Source organism: Rutilus rutilus (assembly GCF_951802725.1).
Source record: "Rutilus rutilus genome assembly, chromosome: 15".
In the NCBI taxonomy this organism is placed as follows: domain Eukaryota; kingdom Metazoa; phylum Chordata; class Actinopteri; order Cypriniformes; family Leuciscidae; genus Rutilus; species Rutilus rutilus.
In genome coordinates, this window is record NC_140220.1 from 10322217 (window position 1) to 10341802 (window position 19586).

At 37.4% G+C, this 19586-nt stretch overlaps 1 protein-coding gene across 4 annotated transcripts in view; it reads right to left on the reverse strand.

The window, feature by feature from the left end:
- Positions 1 to 19586, reverse strand: part of adgrg6 (adhesion G protein-coupled receptor G6) — a 45661-nt gene that overhangs the window by 9759 nt on the left and 16316 nt on the right. Inside the window, exons 5-19 of one of the 4 annotated variants that reach the window (XM_084431891.1) lie at positions 15307 to 15372; positions 13165 to 13233; positions 6087 to 6172; positions 5833 to 5885; positions 5705 to 5746; positions 5446 to 5585; positions 4699 to 4813; positions 4465 to 4553; positions 4186 to 4387; positions 3295 to 3460; positions 2221 to 2361; positions 2030 to 2047; positions 1319 to 1438; positions 1045 to 1096; positions 855 to 961 (exon numbers count right to left, since the gene is read on the reverse strand). In XM_084431891.1, the coding sequence (XP_084288017.1) occupies positions 855 to 961; positions 1045 to 1096; positions 1319 to 1438; positions 2030 to 2047; positions 2221 to 2361; positions 3295 to 3460; positions 4186 to 4387; positions 4465 to 4553; positions 4699 to 4813; positions 5446 to 5585; positions 5705 to 5746; positions 5833 to 5885; positions 6087 to 6172; positions 13165 to 13233; positions 15307 to 15372 (1466 nt within the window). The remainder of the gene's footprint in view (positions 1 to 854; positions 962 to 1044; positions 1097 to 1318; positions 1439 to 2029; positions 2048 to 2220; positions 2362 to 3294; positions 3461 to 4185; positions 4388 to 4464; positions 4554 to 4698; positions 4814 to 5445; positions 5586 to 5704; positions 5747 to 5832; positions 5886 to 6086; positions 6173 to 13164; positions 13234 to 15306; positions 15373 to 19586) is intronic. The other 3 variants (XM_084431892.1, XM_084431894.1, XM_084431893.1) reach the window with 3 other exon arrangements.

A 19586-nucleotide genomic window follows, 5' to 3' on the forward strand; every position in this document is an offset into this window, starting at 1 on the left:
ATAACAATTCTACAAATAAAACATATTATAAAACATCTTGCCAGTTAACTGGCAGAGCATTCATTTCGTTCGTTTTTTAAATAAGAGATGATCTAGCGCTGAAATGTTTTTTTAAATCAAGTGATCAAAGTGCTCGTTGCCGCTGCGATCAGTGGGCGGATAGATACAGTGTTTTCTCGTGTGGCTCGCGCACACACCGCACTAACTTCACTCGGACGCGCGCTTCAATCCGTTGCGAATACTGTCTTCGTTCTGGTGAAATCACCAAACATAATGCACACAAATGTGTCCCTGCTTGATATACAATCACTGATGAACATAATCGGTTTTGATGAGGGAAAAAACTATACGAAAAAAAATACTATCCGAGGGCAGATTAGAACCGTAAACCTCTGGCACAATAGGCGAAAGTTCTTCCACTGGACCATTAAGATACACGTTTTAACATAGGCGGATCTATGTATATATTCACATGAAAATTCTCGAGCTGACTTGATGTAAAGCCGCTCGTTGCACATTTGTTTTTTTTTTTTCCTCTGAAATAAATAGCACAAAGTCATAGCTGACTCTGAGACTATGTGCATGATTATGCTGTATTATTTTACTTGATAAAAAACGTATTGCAGCGAGGTTATGCGTGCAATAGAACTAGAACAGCTACGTCCGTGTGTCATGCGCAATTGAGAATCCACATCAAAGAGCAGGGCCTCACATTTCAAGTTCGCACAGGGCCTCGCACCCCACCTGCGACGGCACTGCATAAGACACATCGACGTCGTTTCAGTCTGTCAAATTGGCTTAATACAAGAAACCACTCTGTTGGGTCATTTTGCTGCCAATCCCACAAATCTCACCATTAGAATGCCAAAGTGTGTGAGGTGATTACACAAGCAGACGGTCCTGTTGCTGTTGGACTCCGGACTGACCTCACAGCCTTCAGTATTCCAGCCCCCTGTATGATCTAATGGAGACAAATGGATATTATGTATTTACTGTAAGTCTACATGTACAGCTTCCTATGGGACTGTTTATAAATTATTTTACCCCCACTTTGAAGGCTGAAATCCCAAAACACACAAAGAGGCTTTGGTTCTTTCTGGAGGACAGACAGACACATTAAGAGTGTTAGACACAATTAATTTTTTTGGAAGAAAATGACTGCTTTGAAATGTAATTGACGGGAAGGTTCAACTAATAAAACTAATAGTTACTGTAATTACTCGTAGAAAAATCTACAAAATCCAAGTTTTGGATTTAAACAATACAATAAACTTTGGTTTTAGCCACCCCTACTAAAAAAAAAAAAAAACCTGAGTACCTGGTACTTCATATGTGCAATCTCGATCTTGACGGGATCCTGCAGGTTTTTGATTGTGAAGTTGCCAACACTGCTAGCCACCACATAGCTGTTCAATGACTTGTCATTACTTTTCTGATCCTGAAAAGAAATGAAATAGAATGTCAGGACAAATCTGCTCAGATCCAAAAAATTACACCTCAGTTTTAATCAATATAAATATATTAGTTTTATAAGTATGGACAGAGTACATCACTTTTGTTAGCTATTAGTAAGAGATAAATGATGCATTCAGATAAGGAACATATCATTAGATATACACTGTATGTTAATCAAATTAATGACACACCATTTAAAAGGTTTGGGATGGTACGGTTTTTAAATGTTTTTAAGACTCTTATGCTCACCAAGGCTGCATTTATTTGATCACAAATACAGTAAAACAGTAATATTATTGCAAAACAAAATAACTGTTTTTTTATTTTAAAATGTAATTTATTCCTGTGATGGCAAAGCTGAATTTTAAGGATGCTTTGATGAACAGAAAGTTCAAAAGCATTTATCTAAAATAGACATTACTGTCACTTTTGATCCATTTAATGCGTCCTTGCTGAATAAACCCCAAACTAGTTTTAAAAGGTAGTGTATGTTACGCAATTTAATGCATATTTTATTCTGAGGAGTTAGATTACTCAGCACTGAGAGAAAATGTCCAGATATTCATTACCGTACCATTAATGATCCAAAGTGCTATTGACAGAAATATCAATAAGAATTGTCAATATTACATTGTTCTTCAGATCTTTAAATAAAGCCTTACTTAAATATGTGAATGGGCTATAGAATACCACAAGCACTTTTTCACAGAAATATGTACAGTACAACGATAGAAAAAAAAAGAAGCTAATTTGGTTCATGCTCACCTGAAAGAGCCCTGTCCTGGTGAAGAATATAAAGTTTATTCTGGACACTCTCTCCATTTGTGAATTACTCAGGTTGTGCAGCAGTGTTGCAGGAAGAGTGACCACAGCCAAAGCGTTCTGGGCCTCTGACTCAAAATCGATCTGTGGAGAAAAACGTACTCATCGCATGTCTGCATAATAATATTAGTCAAAATGTTTAATAAACGGACATGCAAACAACAGGGGATCTGCTCATGAGTAACATAAACACCCAGATGTCCTGTGTTACTGAACCAAAGGTGAAATCTCCAGGGTGTGTTATCCCAAAATAGTATTCTTAGGAGCTACAATGTACGTAATTGCATTTGAAGACGTTACTGCACCATCTGCCAGAATAAAAAAGTAATTAATTCATTACAGGATCTCAAGTAAAACATAGACTGAACAGGCATCTGGGTGTATAATCTAATATGTAGTATAAATGGGGCCTTCCGGCGATAATATAAACTTTCGTTTGGCTAATTTGTAGTTTTAATTCTTTAAAGTCCAGTTTCAGTGAACCTCAACTATATACATACGGTACAAAATGGCACAAAAAAAGCAACGATTTAAAGCTGCGAGCATGCTATAAATAAACAAAATTCACTTAAATACTTGCAAAAATATACATTCTGACACTCATGCACTGAAAGGAGAGAAAATGTGTCATTTTCTGAGTCACTCTCAGAGTCTACAATGTTGCTTTTTCCTCCCACAACTTTCCAGGAATCGTTGGCTCTTAATCAATGGGTGCAACCTCTGGGCATGGTCCATAAACATCACCTCTCATTACACTGCTTTAACTGCTAAAGATTACTTTAAAACTTTACTGCTAAAATATTTGGGCAGAAAAAAGTACAGCTCAAATGTTTGGGCAGCCCACTGTAGGAAGTCTTAAGCAGATTTTATGTGCAGTACATATTCAAATATACACATACTATCAGATATAGACCCCCATCAAGCAGAAACACACTCATATACTTGCATACAGTAAAGACTTGTCAAATGCCACATCTAATGACAACACCTGAAGCAGAGAAGTGGCATAACATTTACCTGAGGGTCCGTCGTGTTTGTCGCCATAAACGCACTGAACGTGGTCCCGTTAAAATTGCTGGTGTTGAGGGCAGAAACTCCTACTGCCAGATATTTGGATGTGATGGTCAGTGACTGTCCATCAAACTCAATCTTCTGCACCATTTCATCCACTGCTTTGAGAGCTCTAAGCCAAGACACATGACGATATAATAAGAAGAGGAACAGATGATACGATTAAAAACTTCTGGACTGGGGATATTCTGGGGATATCTAATTTGATTTTATCAATAAATTCCACTAGAAACAAACCTTGTTGTATTATTTTAATTTAATACTGTGAAGCTGCTTTGATGCGATCTGTATTGTGAAAAGCGCTATACAAATATACTTGACTTGACTTGACTGAAGATACACTATTTTATCTGAGAGAAAATATTGTGTAACAAATATATTCTTAGATCAAGTAAATAATGCTGAGAAATAACCAAAGAAGCCCTAACATCTTAAACTTTCTCTGTGCCAATTTTCTATTACAATATACACTGATGTTTTAAGTCACACCAACAAGCAAAGCAAGTCATTTGAATTACGACAACAAGTGCTTTGCTCTCAAATGACATGTAGACATGCAAACGAAGAATGTAATATTCCAACCATTTAAAAACCATAAAACCGCAGGGACTCGTTTGCATAGAAGTTCATACGGCGAAAGAAATCTTAGACTTACTTAATCTAAATAGGCAGTTGTTACAATGATGCCGGATTTTAAGTCATGACAACTGAAAATTTGATGCTTACTGAAAATATTTAATTGAATGTGTTCAACTCCAAAAAGCCATGCAAATTGTTGCCTTCATTTTTAAGTGCAACAAACTCCGTATTTTCTACAGTGTAGGTAAGAGCACATACGTCTCTGAGTTGTCCTTTTGAGCGGCATCTGAGCTGACCATGACGTTGGAGATGATAGTGACCACAGTGCTGGCCAGGGTGGCATTGATTTTGGCTATGTTCACAAGCTCTTTCAATTTGGAGACAATCTGTGTCACCTCCTCTATAGAGAGCTCATTATTGGTGATGTCAGCGAGCTGCACGGCCACTTCCATTGCATTCTCTGTTGAATTGACAGTAAGAGTTATTAAAGCTAGTTTTGATTCCAGAGTACTGTGTGCAGTATGGATCAGAACCAACCTTGTGAAATGAAAATGCTTGTTATATTAGTGCAGTTTCCACGGTCAGGGAGGCCCCAAAATGATGTATAATTATACTGGCTAATCATGCTAAAGAGCAGAAAAAACAAATGCAAAATATTGAATTGACTTTTTTAACAAACCTGCTAAAACATGATTATTGGCTGTAACTGTGCAATAATTAGTAGGTTATTCTTATTTGCATCTAGATCAGAAGGTGTAAGTGTCTACTCACCAAGTCCTGGATGCGTTTTGCTCTTTGTAAGGGAAGCAGGGGATATACTGGGTAACTGTGGGTCTGCTCTCTGGCCATCTGTAGTGGAATGGGAAGTCCTCTGGCTGGCAGTTTTCTGAGGCAATGCAACCAAACAGGTACAGGATTAAAATGATTCAATTACAAACCTTTCTTTAAAGAGGAGCCACATCACATCACAGATGACTCGAGAGGACTCCAACTCATGCGAGCATTACAGACGAAGCAAACTCTGAATCAACATGCATCTATGCTAAATTTTCTATATCATTTTGTTAACAACATGTATTCATTACTTCAATGAGCCTTAAATGAATACATTGTTCGCTAACTGCAAGATTTGTATACATGCAGTTAGCTAACGTACATGATGTACCTTTCTGTGATACATTACTTGGTAACAGATCACTCTAAATTGTAATGTAGATACATGCATTTTCTGTAAAGCTGCTTTGAAACAATATGTATTGTGAAAAGCGCTATACAAATAAATGTGAATTGAATCTTCTGAAACTTTTCCAGCCTATGTGCTTCCTTAAAGGTGCACTCAGTACTTTTTCTCATTAAAAGCTTTTACTCATAAGTGAATAAATGCCATGCTGATATGAATACCATTTCAGCCATATTTTAGGGAGATCTTAATGATAATGTTTTTTTTAGCAATATGCAAATGCTTAGTCATAACCTGCAGGGCTACTGAATTACTGAACACAAAGGAGCATGCCATACCCATTAAATTCACGATTACACTGTCCAATATCAAGCCATTTCCAATTGCAAGGGCACTTCTCAGCCTGTTCTTAATCTCTGCCTCTGTCAGACTTGCATCAGATGTATTCTTATACACCAGCAGGGCCATGTAGGTTTGTCTAAGTAGAATGCAATATCATAAAAAGAAAAATAGACATCAAAAAAACTGAAACGATTGTGAAACATTACATTACCATTACATTAGTAAAAAATAGATATGAACGTTGCAATGTTTTACCGTATCGTTGCGGCCCTTGAGAGAACAGTGTCAGGTTGGAGACTGAAAAGGGGATGAGAGTAAGATTGCTAACAGTCAGCGTTAGATAAAAGAAAGAGATGTTAATTTTCAAGTAAAAAGAACCCTACCTGACACTATTAACATAAACTCTGTAGATCCAGTTCTGAAACGTTTGATTAAGCTGTAAAAATCACAGAAATTGATTAGAAAGCAGCAACATGTTTAGAAAGAGATATAATTGAGAGCTAATGCAGAAGAGGAAAACATGCTATATTGGTGCAATCTGCAAACCAAGTATTTCAGAATTAATAATATTATCATTATATCCATTAATAGAGACTTAAAATGTATTAAAAAGTGAAACAACAAAACAAATATATACCCATTGAGATATTATCATCTTAACATCCCTGGGGGTGTTCGGTTGTTCATCGATAACCACAAGGGATATTCTGTAGAAAATTTCCTCTGTAAAAGGAGAATAAGGTATTTTTTATCAATCAAAACACTGTTTATTCATTCACCTTATTTTCTGTGTTGCATAGCAGTAGATAAAAAATCTTGGAAATGAGCAATGAGAAATTTTGATCAAATGTGGTCTCAAGACCACTTTTTAAATCAAATCTATCCAAAGTGTCATGTATTTTGAGATCTACTGCTATGCTGCACTTCTATCACAAGATGGCTCTCATGTATCTTGAGTTGTTAGTGCTGGACTACTTTATAATGCATAACTACACCATGCCAAGACTTTCTTAGGAGACTCCATAATAAAATAATAATAATAAAACAAATTATTTCCACAAATTGAAAATGTGAGAGTTTCCTAAGATAGCACACTTCTCTCATAAAATCATCAGAGTGCAAATTCTTCTTAAAAGTAAAGCTGAACTGTTCAATATAAAAAATTATTAAATAAGGTAGTCTCCTAAGAAGGAAGAATGATAAAAATGTGGATAATTACAAGAGACCTATGCACTCAATTTGAGTGAGTGAGTAACAGCCAGTATACGAAGAGCACTGAAACTCAATGATTGTCAGAACTGGCTATGGTTAATATCTTACTACTTCTAGTTAATCACATGGAATCAAAAATGAAAATTTGCACACCGAGAAGACGTGATTTTTCCCCCTCAATTGAACAACCCATCATTCTACGATCACTTGCTCAGAAAGTCAGGATTCAGCAATAAAAGAAGCTATCTTTCTTTCTAAGTTCTAGATTGTTATTGGAAAACATACTGTTCCCGGTTGAAAGTCCACACAGACATGTAATATGAAAGGGAGCTTTACATGGACATGGGGCCAGTTCTGTAGTAGTCCCATTGGTGGCACCAGTGTGCATAGAGCCAAAACCTGCACTGACTCCTTTGGTCGGGGTGTCGACTGTGCCATTTGTGGGGACAAAAGACTGGTCGTCAATAGCTGGAGACGGATGCGTCTCGCTATCTGTGGTGGCGGGCTGAACAACGAGCACATTGTGGTTGTGGCTGGAGGGGTTTGCTGATTCATTCTTGGCCCAAAATGGCTGCTTTGTTATTGAGGAGTGGACATGTTTAGTGTCCAGCAGGTCTTGACTGTAGCTGCTTGAAATGTCCATTGATTTGGAGGGTTGAAGGACTGGAATGGAGGCACTTGATTCAAGTTCAGATGGCATGCTGCTTGTAAAGGTGGAGAATTGATGAAAAGCAGGGTTTGGTCGGGTACGAGATGACAGATCTGAATTGGGCATAGTCATTTGCAAAGGAGGAGGAGTGTGTGGCAAGTTCACTGAAATTGATTCAAATTTGTGAATATCTGTTCTAAACAATTCATAGGCTAAAATAGTGTTTGAATGGCTCACAATCTGCTTAGTGGTCGTATTTGCGGAGTTACTATGTGAACCAATAGAGTCATGTGTGCTGTTTTGGTTAAATGACTTAGAGACCTCTGACATATTTAGAGAAGTTGTATTGAGAGACCATGTGGTAGTGGTGGCTTCAACATATGTGTGGGTTGGACTGCTTATTCGACTATATGCACCAGAAATAACAAATCCATCCTGATAAATCTCTCCTTCAGACTGAGAAGGAAGGACATCAGCAGGCTTTATGAAGTTAGAAATGTCCATTGTCTCTGATTGATATCTGAATTTGGTTTCATAAGGTGAGGCCTCATCTGGTCCAATCTTACTTATCAAATTGAACAAAAGGGAGGGAAATATTTCAGTTGATGAAATTTGGGAACTCTCCCCGGAATAGCCCGACCATGCTGAAGTGACCATGCCATGTTCTGAGCCAGAATCTAAAATATTTTGGGAGGGCAAATTGAATGTGGGCGATACCTCTATCTTTTCCACTTTCATTTGAGAGTCTGAATTAAGGGGTGAAGACTGAGAATCTTTCCATTCATCTGTCAGGGCCACCACAGAACCGTATGGTAATTCTGAACTAGCGCTGACAGAAATATGAGGCATATGCGACAAGTCCCTCAGATCAGTCTCTGAAGGATTAACATCATCTTGCCTGCTTAAGCCTCTGAAAAAGGTCTCTGGCAATCTGTTTACATGCGACGGCTCCAGCATCAGAGGTGAATCTAATTTGGACCGGCTGCCCACTATTGACGTAGAAATGTCGCTTGTGATGCCCGGATACAAAGTTGGGAATTGGCTGGAGTCAACAGCTTGTGGGTTTTCAGAGAGGATAAACTGACTGTTCATTGAGGGTAAAACCAGGTCAGTATTGTTTTTGGCATCAGAGATAAAGAGACTTTGGGCTGAGCCAGGTGTCAGAGATGGGAAAACATCAGTGTGTGGCGAAGAAGACAATAGACTCTGTCTGATGGCCTCTATCATTAAATAGTCACTTTGAACCCCTGCAGTAGGCAATGAACTCAGAGGCTCAATGAGAGTGGCAGCACTGCGGGTTGAATCCATAAGCAGTCCAGTCACCGGCTCGACACTAAAAGAGGGAGAGAGAGAGGAGATAACAAGTGTCTCTGTTGTGAGTGGATAGCTGCCTTGCGGAGCGAGAGGGCTCGCTGCCAAAGGCTCTATGAGTAAAATAGTTTGATCAGGGAGATAGTCGAAAGAGCTCTGTTGGGAGGTTGATGAAGAAAAGGAAGGAGTGGTATCGGTAAGACTATACTCATGTTCGGTCAAGCTTGTCCTAACATAACCCTCTGCTAATGTTTCTATCTGGTCACGTGTAACCGCTGTGGGCACGATGGTGGACTTTTTCTGTCCGTGTTGCACATCTTTAAAGGTGTCCTTAGTGGCAGTTGCCTCAGAGAGGCCCCAGGGCCCAGTGCTTGTTAGCTTTATATCCACAAGGTGTGTGGGCGACCGCTCTGGCCATGCTACTGTTTGGCCAGAGAGACTCTTGAGTTCAGGCTGGATCATTTGCACACCTGTTCCTCCCGGAATGATGCCGGGAGAAGGGATAAGTGTCCATTTTCTGTCTGTCTCGAGCTGCTCTGAGACCTCTGCCAACTCCGACATAGCCCAGGGTAAACTAAGGTCTGACTGACTGTGTAAATGTTCATGTTTGCTAACAGCCTGTCTCACAGGTCCAAAAGTCATGGTGTTGACAGTAGGCACACTTTCTACTTCTAAGAAAGACATGTTATGTGGGATGGCAGTGGCCAAGCTTTCATCCAAGGAGTAGGTGGAATCAAAGTCAAAAAGGCTGAAGACATCATCATCCAAGTCAATGTCATAAAAAAACGTTTCTGCGCCAAAACCAGATGGGTAATCAAGTATCTCTGTGCTGTTCTTGTCACTATCGCTCAGGACCAGTTGAGGAGCTAGCGGCTTATTCTTACGATTACTGAGTGACGCCACCTGGAAAGACTCAAAGTCTTCACTCTGATTGTGAGAATCTGGTTTCCATGGAGGCTTCACCTGGGAATAGGCTGGCCTCATGCTTGTAGAGTCTGTTTTCTTGGCAACAGAGGCCATTGTGGATGTTTTCAGCCAGTGGGATTCATTCATCATGCTTATTGTCGGTTGGGCAGGCGGCTTGGTCAGATGGATGACGGGACGTTTGTGTGACCGAGTGACGGCAGCCTCAACTTTCTTCCTCACAGGCCAGATGAGGGGTGTGGAGATGAAGCCGAGTGATGTTTTGGGGCCCCGGGGAGCAGGAGCAACAAGAGGCCTAGCAGGGGGAGAGCTAGTGGACGGAGTCTCAGCGTGAGGAGTAAACCGCAGTAGTGACCACAAAAATGCAGCCCTCTCTTTTTCTGCTCCAATTATTTGGCAGAGGATCCAGGATTTGGTAAAAATGAAGAGGTCAGAGCAAGCTATTATTTATCTTTGCAGATATACAGTGCACCATATAACAAAACAAAACAATATGCTGGAAAACATCCTGAAAAAAATCCCATTCTAAATATAGAAGTTAGCACAAGGACTGTTTGAAACAAATAAAGCACAAACATAATCCAGGGGTTAATACCTAAATGAGGACTTAAAGAAAGCAAAAATGAAGTTATACAGCAGAAACACAGGTCAAGGATATCAGGAGAACTGTCAGGAAGGCAATACTAATGTTAGCACAGAGGGAATGATAGAAATATAGTATTAGCATCGTATTAATTAGTTTTAAATGACTTACTAATACTTAAAAATATAAAAATAGATTATATTAAATGTACACAGGATGCTATTCAGAAAGTAAAAAATAGTAGTTTATTTTGAAATGAAGCTTTGCTAAAGAGCAAGAGAACAGTAGAGAACTGTAATAGCTGCCAGGAAAGGTTTTAGCTGAACACATTTAGGGAATTTAAGAATATGCAATGAAAGAGAAGAGGGAAGATAAGTGTTTAAAGACTGCTATGACCTGGAAAAAAAAAGCAGGAAGTAGAAGTCAAGTCTAAAAAACAACAAATTCACAAATTTAAGCTAAGCTAAACACAGCAGGTGTTTATTCGTCCAATTATCTTTTTACGGTAATATTAGATAACAATATATGCCATTGCTGATTTTGTCCCACTATGAAATAGTTTGCAGCAGGTTCATACACATATATATATATATATATAAAATTAAGAGGTATGGAGGCTTTAATCTACACCCAGAAATTTTCTGATTAATATACCAAACTTTTAATTCACGTTTCTATTTAGACAAGCTAGCCGCTCCCATTCTGCCCATACAAATGAAGGTTTAGCAGTGACTGGTAAGCACAAGCAAGCCATGTATGATGTCAGATAACAGGTTTGGCTTACCATTGGTTTTGCTGTTGGACAGAGATGAGTTAGTAGCAGCAGCTGCAGATGAAGGAATGGATTAAGTGACTGATGAATGGTTTAGGTAAATGAACAAAAAGCTACGCATGAGGACATGAGACTTTTTTTTCTGTTGATTGGTCATTTTTGCTTATTTTAAATTTATTTGTTGGGCAGTTAAAGGTATTTGCAAAAACTTGTGCCAATATTTTATCCAATTGAAAAAACTATAAAAATGGAAACGGCAAGGGGATAGTTCACCAAATTTTTGTGTTTTTTTGTTCCACACCTGTATGAGTTTCTTTCTGCTGTTTCTATTTAGACAAGCTAACCGCTCCCATTCTGCCCATACAAATGAAGGTTTAGCAGTGACTGGTAAGCACAAGCAAGCCATGTATAATGTCAGATAACAGGTTTGGCTTACCATTGGTTTTGCTGTTGGACAGAGGTGAGTTAGTAGCAGCAGCTGCAGATGAAGGAATGGATTAAGTGACTGATGAATGGTTTAGGTAAATGAACAAAAAGCTACGCATGAGGACATGAGACTTTTTTTTCTGTTGATTGGTCATTTTTGCTTATTTTAAATTTATTTGTTGGGCAGTAAAAGGTATTTGCAAAAACATGTGCCAATATTTTATCCAATTGAAAAAACTATAAAAATGGAAACGGCAAGGGGATAGATAGTTCACCAAATTTTTGTATTTTTTTGTTCCACACCTGTATGAGTTTCTTTCTGCTGTTGAACACAAAATAAGATATTTTTTCCTACTATGGGCGTTAATGGCTACCATCAACTGTTTGATTACCAACATTCTTTAAAATATATATTTTTTGTGTTCAACAGAAGAAAGAAACTCATACAGGTTTGGAACAACATGAGGGTGGTTAAGTCATGGCAAAATATATATATTTTTGTGTGAACTATCCCCTTAAGTGGCAATTTTTTTCTAGTCTTACAGTATATTAAATAAAGTTAAAACTGGAATAATTAGAAACAAACTGCCAAATACATCTAAAAACCAGATGGATCTAAAAGCAGATTTCAGACAATGTTAAACATTTGTGCTAATAAAATTGGTATTTGATCAAATATCTTGTGCATAAGTGATATCTTACCATGGTTGATGGGTGGCGGGTTAGAGTAGGTTAAAGGTGATGTAGTTGGTGCTAATGATGGCACACATAGACATGACAATGTTAAAAGTTTGGTTAGTGCGGAAATATGAAACAGCATATATGTATATTAATGGCAATTAATATACTACATGTTGTAATTGTTGTTTTAGCACTAGTAGTAGGTGTGAGTAGAACTAGTGTTGGTATAAAGAGGCAAAGCCCCACGCATGTATTAGTGAGGGCATTTATCATACCTCATTAAACAGAATATAAAACAGTATGAAACCTAGATATTTGCTTACCAGAAGTTGTGGTTAGAGGCATGCTAGAAGTAGTTGTGTATGAAAGAGTAGTAGTAAGAGCTGATGATGAAAATAGAGAGATAATGAGCTCTACTGACATGCATCCACATGTAAAGTTAAAAAACGAGTAAATCTATTGGGTCATTCACTTCATAATTTTTAAAAAAAAAAAATTATTTAAATGTAGATAATATTTGACTTGGAATATGCAGTGAATTATTTGACAGATGACATTTGACATATACAATTTCTGTCATCATTTAAACACTTCCTAAAAGGATGAATAAATGATGAAACCCATTGTAGGGTAAACTAGTTAAATAAAGTAAACTGGCCCATTAAGCATCTATTCAAATGAAGACAATCAACTGCATTGTTACTACATTATTTGATGCCAGAACAAAACAAAAAAAGATGAAAAGAGAGAGAAAAAGTACATTTAAAAAGGAATTAATACTGCTTACAAACTTTTAAATCACAATGATGTGACACATATTAGCATTTCAACCAGACAGATTTACTTTAAAACAATCCTGCAGGATTACATGAAAAAAACTAGGGACATTATGTGCCATACAAAGCAACCATTCTCATTGGCACTATTTCAATTCTACTTTTTTTTTTTTTTTTAAGTCATTAAATATTCTGGAACAGGGCCACTGGCATTAATAAAACATCCTCTATTTCTAAATGGAACATTACTTTCGCAGCTAATAAGGATATTCTCCAAATGAGTTGACCACCACCTGTTCTGCATTGGGCAAAAGACATTACTCTCATGAAACAAAAGGAACACAGGCATAAAATGATGAGGAGGCAGAGGTGAATGCTTACCGTGGGTTGTTGCATTAGTAGGAATCATGTTAGTGGTGGCAATGGATGCGGTGGTAACAGTTAATGTTGCTGGTGGCAGGGATGGAAGAAGGGCATTAAATGGCGGTTAGAATGAAACCAAAAAAGCAAGAACAACTTGTGGAGCAAATTAACCACAATGTGAATCACAAGCATAGCGTGAGATGAAAATGTAAAAAAGGGATTAACCAGAAATGAAAAATCGGACATTTTCAACAACAACAAAATATATATTACGTCAAGAAAAATTGGGCAACATATGTTTGTTTTTTACTTGCCCTTGCTAAGTTCAGCATCCCCTGAAAACTAGCACAATGAATTATGAGAGCTTGAAAGTTTCATTGCCTTTATCAAATTCTCATAATGTGCTGAAAAGGGAGATGTTCTCCTGCTAGCTCCTATGTCTGTTACTAGTCACTTTCAAGTGTGTCCTTAGAAATACATAGGTCAATCTTTTTTTGTTTTGTTTAGTTTTTTTACCTATGCTTCTTTCCCCCTCAGATACGACAACCATTAAAGGGTTAGTTCACCCAAAAATGAAAATTCTGTCAGTAATTACTCACCCTCATGTTGTTCCAACCCCGTAAGACCTTCGTTCATCTTCGGAACACAAATTAAGATATTTTTGATGAAATCTGAGAGCTGGCTAACTCCTCCATAGACTTCTAGGTGACCGAAACTTGCTGGCCCAGAAAATGTATTAAAGAGATCGTTAATATAGTCCAAGTGACTACAGTAGCTCAATCTTAAGTATATCAAGCGACGAGAATACTTTTTGTGCGCAAAAACAAACAAAAATAGCGACTTTATTCCACTATTCATTTCCTTCTATCTGGGCCTCGAGTCTTTTCACGTAGTGTTTTTGCGCAGCGCGTCTGTGTTGTACGTCACACGCATCACACACATGACCAGCGTCGGCCAATAGTGAGCCGACGTGGTGACGTGCAACACAGACGCGCTGCGCAAAAACACTACGTGAACTAACTCGAGGCCCAGATAGAAGGAAATGAATAGTGGAATAAAGTCGTTATTTTTGTTGTTTTTTGCGCACAAAAAGTATTCTCGTCACTTGATATAGGCTACTTAAGATTGAGCCACTGTAGTCACTTGGACTATATTAACGATCTCTTTAATAACTTTTCTGGGCCAGCAAGTTTCGGTCACCTAGAAGTCTATGGAGGAGTGATCCAGCTCTCAGATTTCATCAAAAATATCTTAATCTGTGTTCCGAAGACGAACGAAGGTCTTACGGGGTTGGAACAACATGAGGGTGAGTAAATACTGACAGAATTTTCATTTTTGGGTGAACTAACCCTTTAAAGTATAATTAATCATAATGGAATTCGAAGGAGGCAACCTGTGGTTCCCTAACCCCCCCAAAACCCTAACCAACTTTAGAGATATGCACAGAAACTTCTCACTTTATTTACACTGATAAACAAATATAGATTTCTCTGCACAGATGTTTTAGCTCCATGATATTCTGCAGGCATATCATAAATAAAAAAATAAATAAAAAATAAATAAAAAAGTTAAATGATGAAAAATAGTATAGTTAAATGATGAGAAGAAAAGGTTAACAAGACATTTCTAAACCTAGAAGACTAACTTTATTAAAAGAAGACTCTAGGCACAAATGTGCTTTTTTTTTTTTTCCTACATGGGAATAAATATTATGCAAAGAAATTTTAGTAGACCTTTGGGAAAGAAGCAAAATGGTTAAAATGGGACAATGACCTTTAATGGACATTACTGAGGACATTTAGCCTGAGGATTCTCATGGCTCCCTGCTGATAATGGATGTTTATTAGGTTCAGGTTAGGGGTGTCTTAATGAGCAGAAGGTAAGCTGTTTTTGTTTGGCATGCTTACCCAAAACTAAAGGTCTAAGATTTGCAAATTAAGTATTATATTTAATTTTTAATATCTCAGTTTAAAAAATAATAAATGAAATCGATAAGAGACAAAGGAATATTCTTTAAATAGCAAAGTCGTACAGATGCAACAAAAAAGGTAGTCTTTGGTTTATGGTTTATAATGGGTAGACTAATTATCCAGGAAATAAATACATGTTTTGAGGAATGTGTTCAGCATTAAAAGTTATAATAAGGATATTTCTTCCTACCTGGGCAGCCAAGTCCAGGGGAGGCACAACCTGAGGTTTCCGGGGAAAGAGTTGCTATGGCAGTACCTATGAATGATTTGAAAATGAACATTTGACATTTTATAAATAAATACATGTTTAAAAAAAAAAAAAAGTGACACTGAAACTAAATTTATAAAATATAAATAATATCTATAAAATCTACAAACACACAAAAAATATCTAAAATTAATCAAGTGGGCAGACTTGGACTTTTTTTTACTACATGGGAATAAATATTATGCAAATCAATTTCAGCAGCCCCAGATTATTGTTGTTCAACAAATACAATATAAAGCTGACTTTAGCTCTAAACACTGTAAAAAATATGAATTCTCTTTTACATCCATAAAAAGACATTCAGGTCTAACTTAGGACAAGAATTGGACTGAAAAAGTGTCATACATTTCCCAGCCATCCTCTGGGCTTTGACAATGGAATGTGACCTCAAAATGTCCAAGCTGAAACTTGAACATCAGCGACTCAAAGGTGGAATTTAATAATTCGCCACAGTTGAATGACAGAAATGTTCTACTGGCTGGTTTGATCGAGGCCCAGGAATGCCACCTTTTCTCAACACAAACCCATTAAGGATGTGTGAAATACCAAATTCCATCTTGTTTTGCTTTTCAGATCTTTCCAATTGATCATTTATGACTGTGTCAAAACAACATGCTTGAATGCATGACGCGACATCTTGAACAATTTAAAAGCAAAGCAATCTGCAAAAGGAAAAACTCAACTCGCAAATCAAATCTATTGGTTAAACTTTAGTCAGTGCAATTCTCATCAGTGTGAGCATGTGTGAGCATGTGTGAGCATGCAGCACTGACCGAAAGTTCTGTCTATAAACTATTTGTACAGACCAAGATTTTGAAGGTTTTAATATTTTTCCACCGTTTCAGTGGCTTGATGGCTTTGAGTTTTGATATGTAAAGCAAAACGCTATTGGTTCCAACAAAAGCTGATTATTTTGACATTTTCAAATACAATCTAAATCTGACTTAAGCTCTGAGGACAAGTCATTTGTGAAAAACTCCAAAAAGATTTGATTCAGGTGTCAAACTGAATCAAATTTGAATCAAAAAGGAATCAAACTGAATCAAACCAGGTGAAACTAATCCATAGCACATCGTAGGAATGAAGTAGCAGGATAAATGTAAGAGCTCTTAAATATATTAACAGAGACGTCACATTGCGGCAGCTGTCTAGCGTTATAGCACTGAGTCTCTGATCATCTTGAAGTTCTGCATTAAAAGGCAGGTTAAGGGAAAAAAACTGAGCCGTTCTGCGTTTCCATGCAAGGTGGGATCGCCATCCCCCACTGATCTTGTCAAAGGATGAGAGGGAAACACATGAGTAGCCAATGGAAAGAGAGGGGAGGGGAGCGTAGCGTCTTTAAAGCATGCTTATTAGTGACAGCATTAGTTTTGCTCCGGGCTTAACTTCACGGGCCTCTTGACTTCATGCCAACATCACAAGCACAGCTGGTTGTAACTGAGCAAAGGAAATAGTTATGTGTCATAGGCTCCAGCGTCTAACTGTCTGCAGTTTGCAGAGGGGTCTTATACTGCTCCTGTCAAGGTCAAGAAATGCTAGCTGGAACAGTTCTACCTTTGAAATGGCAAAAATTTTAAATGAGCGAATTGAACAAAAGAATGTAGTTCACTAAAATAAGAGCATTCTGTAATTATTTATTGAACCAAAAATCAATCCAAACATGTATGACTTTCTTTAGTGGAGAATTTATAAAAAATAAAATCTGGCCACTCTTTCAAAAATATTAAAAAAGGACTGTCATTCAGCAAAATGACAAAGATGCACCTTTAAAATAGCATAGTGATATTTGTGTGTGTGAAGGACTCAGATCTTCTCAATGAATCTGGTGATCCAGTTCACAAAACAGGGCAAATTGACTCAATCAAGAAATGACAGATACGATTCTCAAGTTCAACCTAGCTACTTAATGATCCACTCAAAATAGTTAACAGCTCACTAAAGGAGATGATTATCAGTAAATAACAACTTAAATGTGGACTATCCATCGGAGCAACAGTGCTCCGACATATGGTGCAGCTGTGCTTCAAGCGATCTGCGTTCGAGTCTCAGCTCGAGGTGCTTTTGCTGTTGTTTCCTCTCTCCCCTCCCCATTGCTTCCTGACTCACCTACACTATCCTATCTGATAAATATATATATATATCCAAAAATATAACTTTAAAGAAATTGGACTATTCATCACACAGAGCTAACATACTGACTGATGTGCTGATGTTAGAAGAATTGAACTGTGAATTTCAATCATATGGACTGCATCTATGATACTTCTTATGGTGCTTTTGCATCCTTTAAGATGCTTGAGGCTTCAGTCTCAGTTCAGTTCACATCTATTGAAGAGAGCTTCTAGAGTCTTATTCACAATCCACCCTTTGTGTTCTTCAAAAGCAAGTAGCCACAGAAAGTCATAACAGTTTGGAATGACATGACAGCAGGGGTGGATTGGCCATCGGGCAGACCGGGTGGGCACTTTCCCGGTGGGCCGACGTGCTTTTTGGGCCAATACATCTCATACTTAATAGGATAAGGAGAGAAAATACTGAGTGTAGAGAACTGCGGTAAGCAGAACTAGGCTACTTTCAGAACACTTAGGGTATGAGTGTAGGAACCCATTACGCATTATTTCCACATCTGCATATTTGATGATTACGCATTTTACTAGAATTGTACTGAGACGCGTTTGTAAACCATGTTTTCCGCCAAAATAAAAGATATCATGTGTTTATCTCTTTCAAGTATAGAAATTAGTACAAAACTAATTATGAAAGTTTCTTTTATTTTTCAGTGCATTTGTTTTACAATATATGACTATTACTGTCATGGGATTAATTTTATAACTATTATTATGTAGTAGTGTAATGTGGACAGACACTATATCACAACTAAAAGAGTTCTGAGTTTTTCTTTGTTCAATTTGCACACTGAATATGGGCTGGAGCTCTTAATTTTGAACTTTCAAAGTGCACCAGATTGATGAATTTAACATTAAAAAGCACAACATTTTCTTATGGGGGAGCATGCTCCCCAAACACCTTAGAGGGACAGAGGTCCACTCACTATAGATTTACCAAAAATTTGAAAAGTTATTTCATCTGTTAACTTTTACTCACTCATTACTCATTACATGGCATTAGTGGTTTTAAGGAATAGGAGTTGGTATACATATTCAAGGGCATGCAAAGATCAGTTGTGTTTATGATCATATGTAGTGGGCCGGTCTGGGCCAAAATGCCAGGGCCGATTTTTTGTCCCAGTCCAGCCCTGCATGACAGTACACCAAAAACATCTTCAGGTACAGGAAAACACTGAAGCATTGACCTTCACAGCTAAAAGCAAGCAATTATACACATATTAGGCATGTTAGCAGTACACTCACCACTAGTTGAAGCTGTTAAGTGAATGCAATTTGGGTAACAGACTGCAAAAGAAGATGAGAAATTAGTTGCTTTTTCAAACTACAGTTAGCATAAGCATTCAATTCAAGTGATATGGCAGGCACTGATATTTCAGTAAGTTGCATACAATATCTAGCAAAAGGAATACATTTCTTTGAAACGGAGTGATGTTAACACCTTTGAAAACATGAAATCACAGTGTATACTGTGTAAATCCACATTGAAAATCTTGTATTCAAAATTCAATTTAGTTAAGCCATAGTTTTAAAGTTTTTGATTTAAAAAAAAATCAAACAAAGGAATTTTACGACAAATATTTAAGATTGTGCACTATAATTAAAAAAAAAAAAATTCTGATGAAAGATGATCATCTAAGACCATTCTCAAATCATGCTGGATAGCATGATCATCAGGTTTTTACACAGAGCAAAAGAGGGAAAAATCTAATAGAAGACATTCATGCTTATGTTTCAACACAAATTTTTACTCAAATTGTAGTGCTGGAAATAAAATTTGTAAAGTAAAAAAATAATAATAATAATAAAACAAGCATTTTCACAGGTGGACTTATACTTTGAAGCTCACCGTTAACATAAAAAGACAATATGTTGTTGTTAATGATTTGCATTTGATCTGTTATCTGAAGGAACACTGAATCCGTGCACTCTGTGATGTTATCTCCTCCTGACAAGGAAATGCCTTTAAAAGGGACTTCTAATATATAGGCGATTCAACGGGTTATCTGGAACTTCCAAGACTAACATAGACCAAATGTTCACACGGGACATTTAGCTTTATCTATCTTAGAGAAC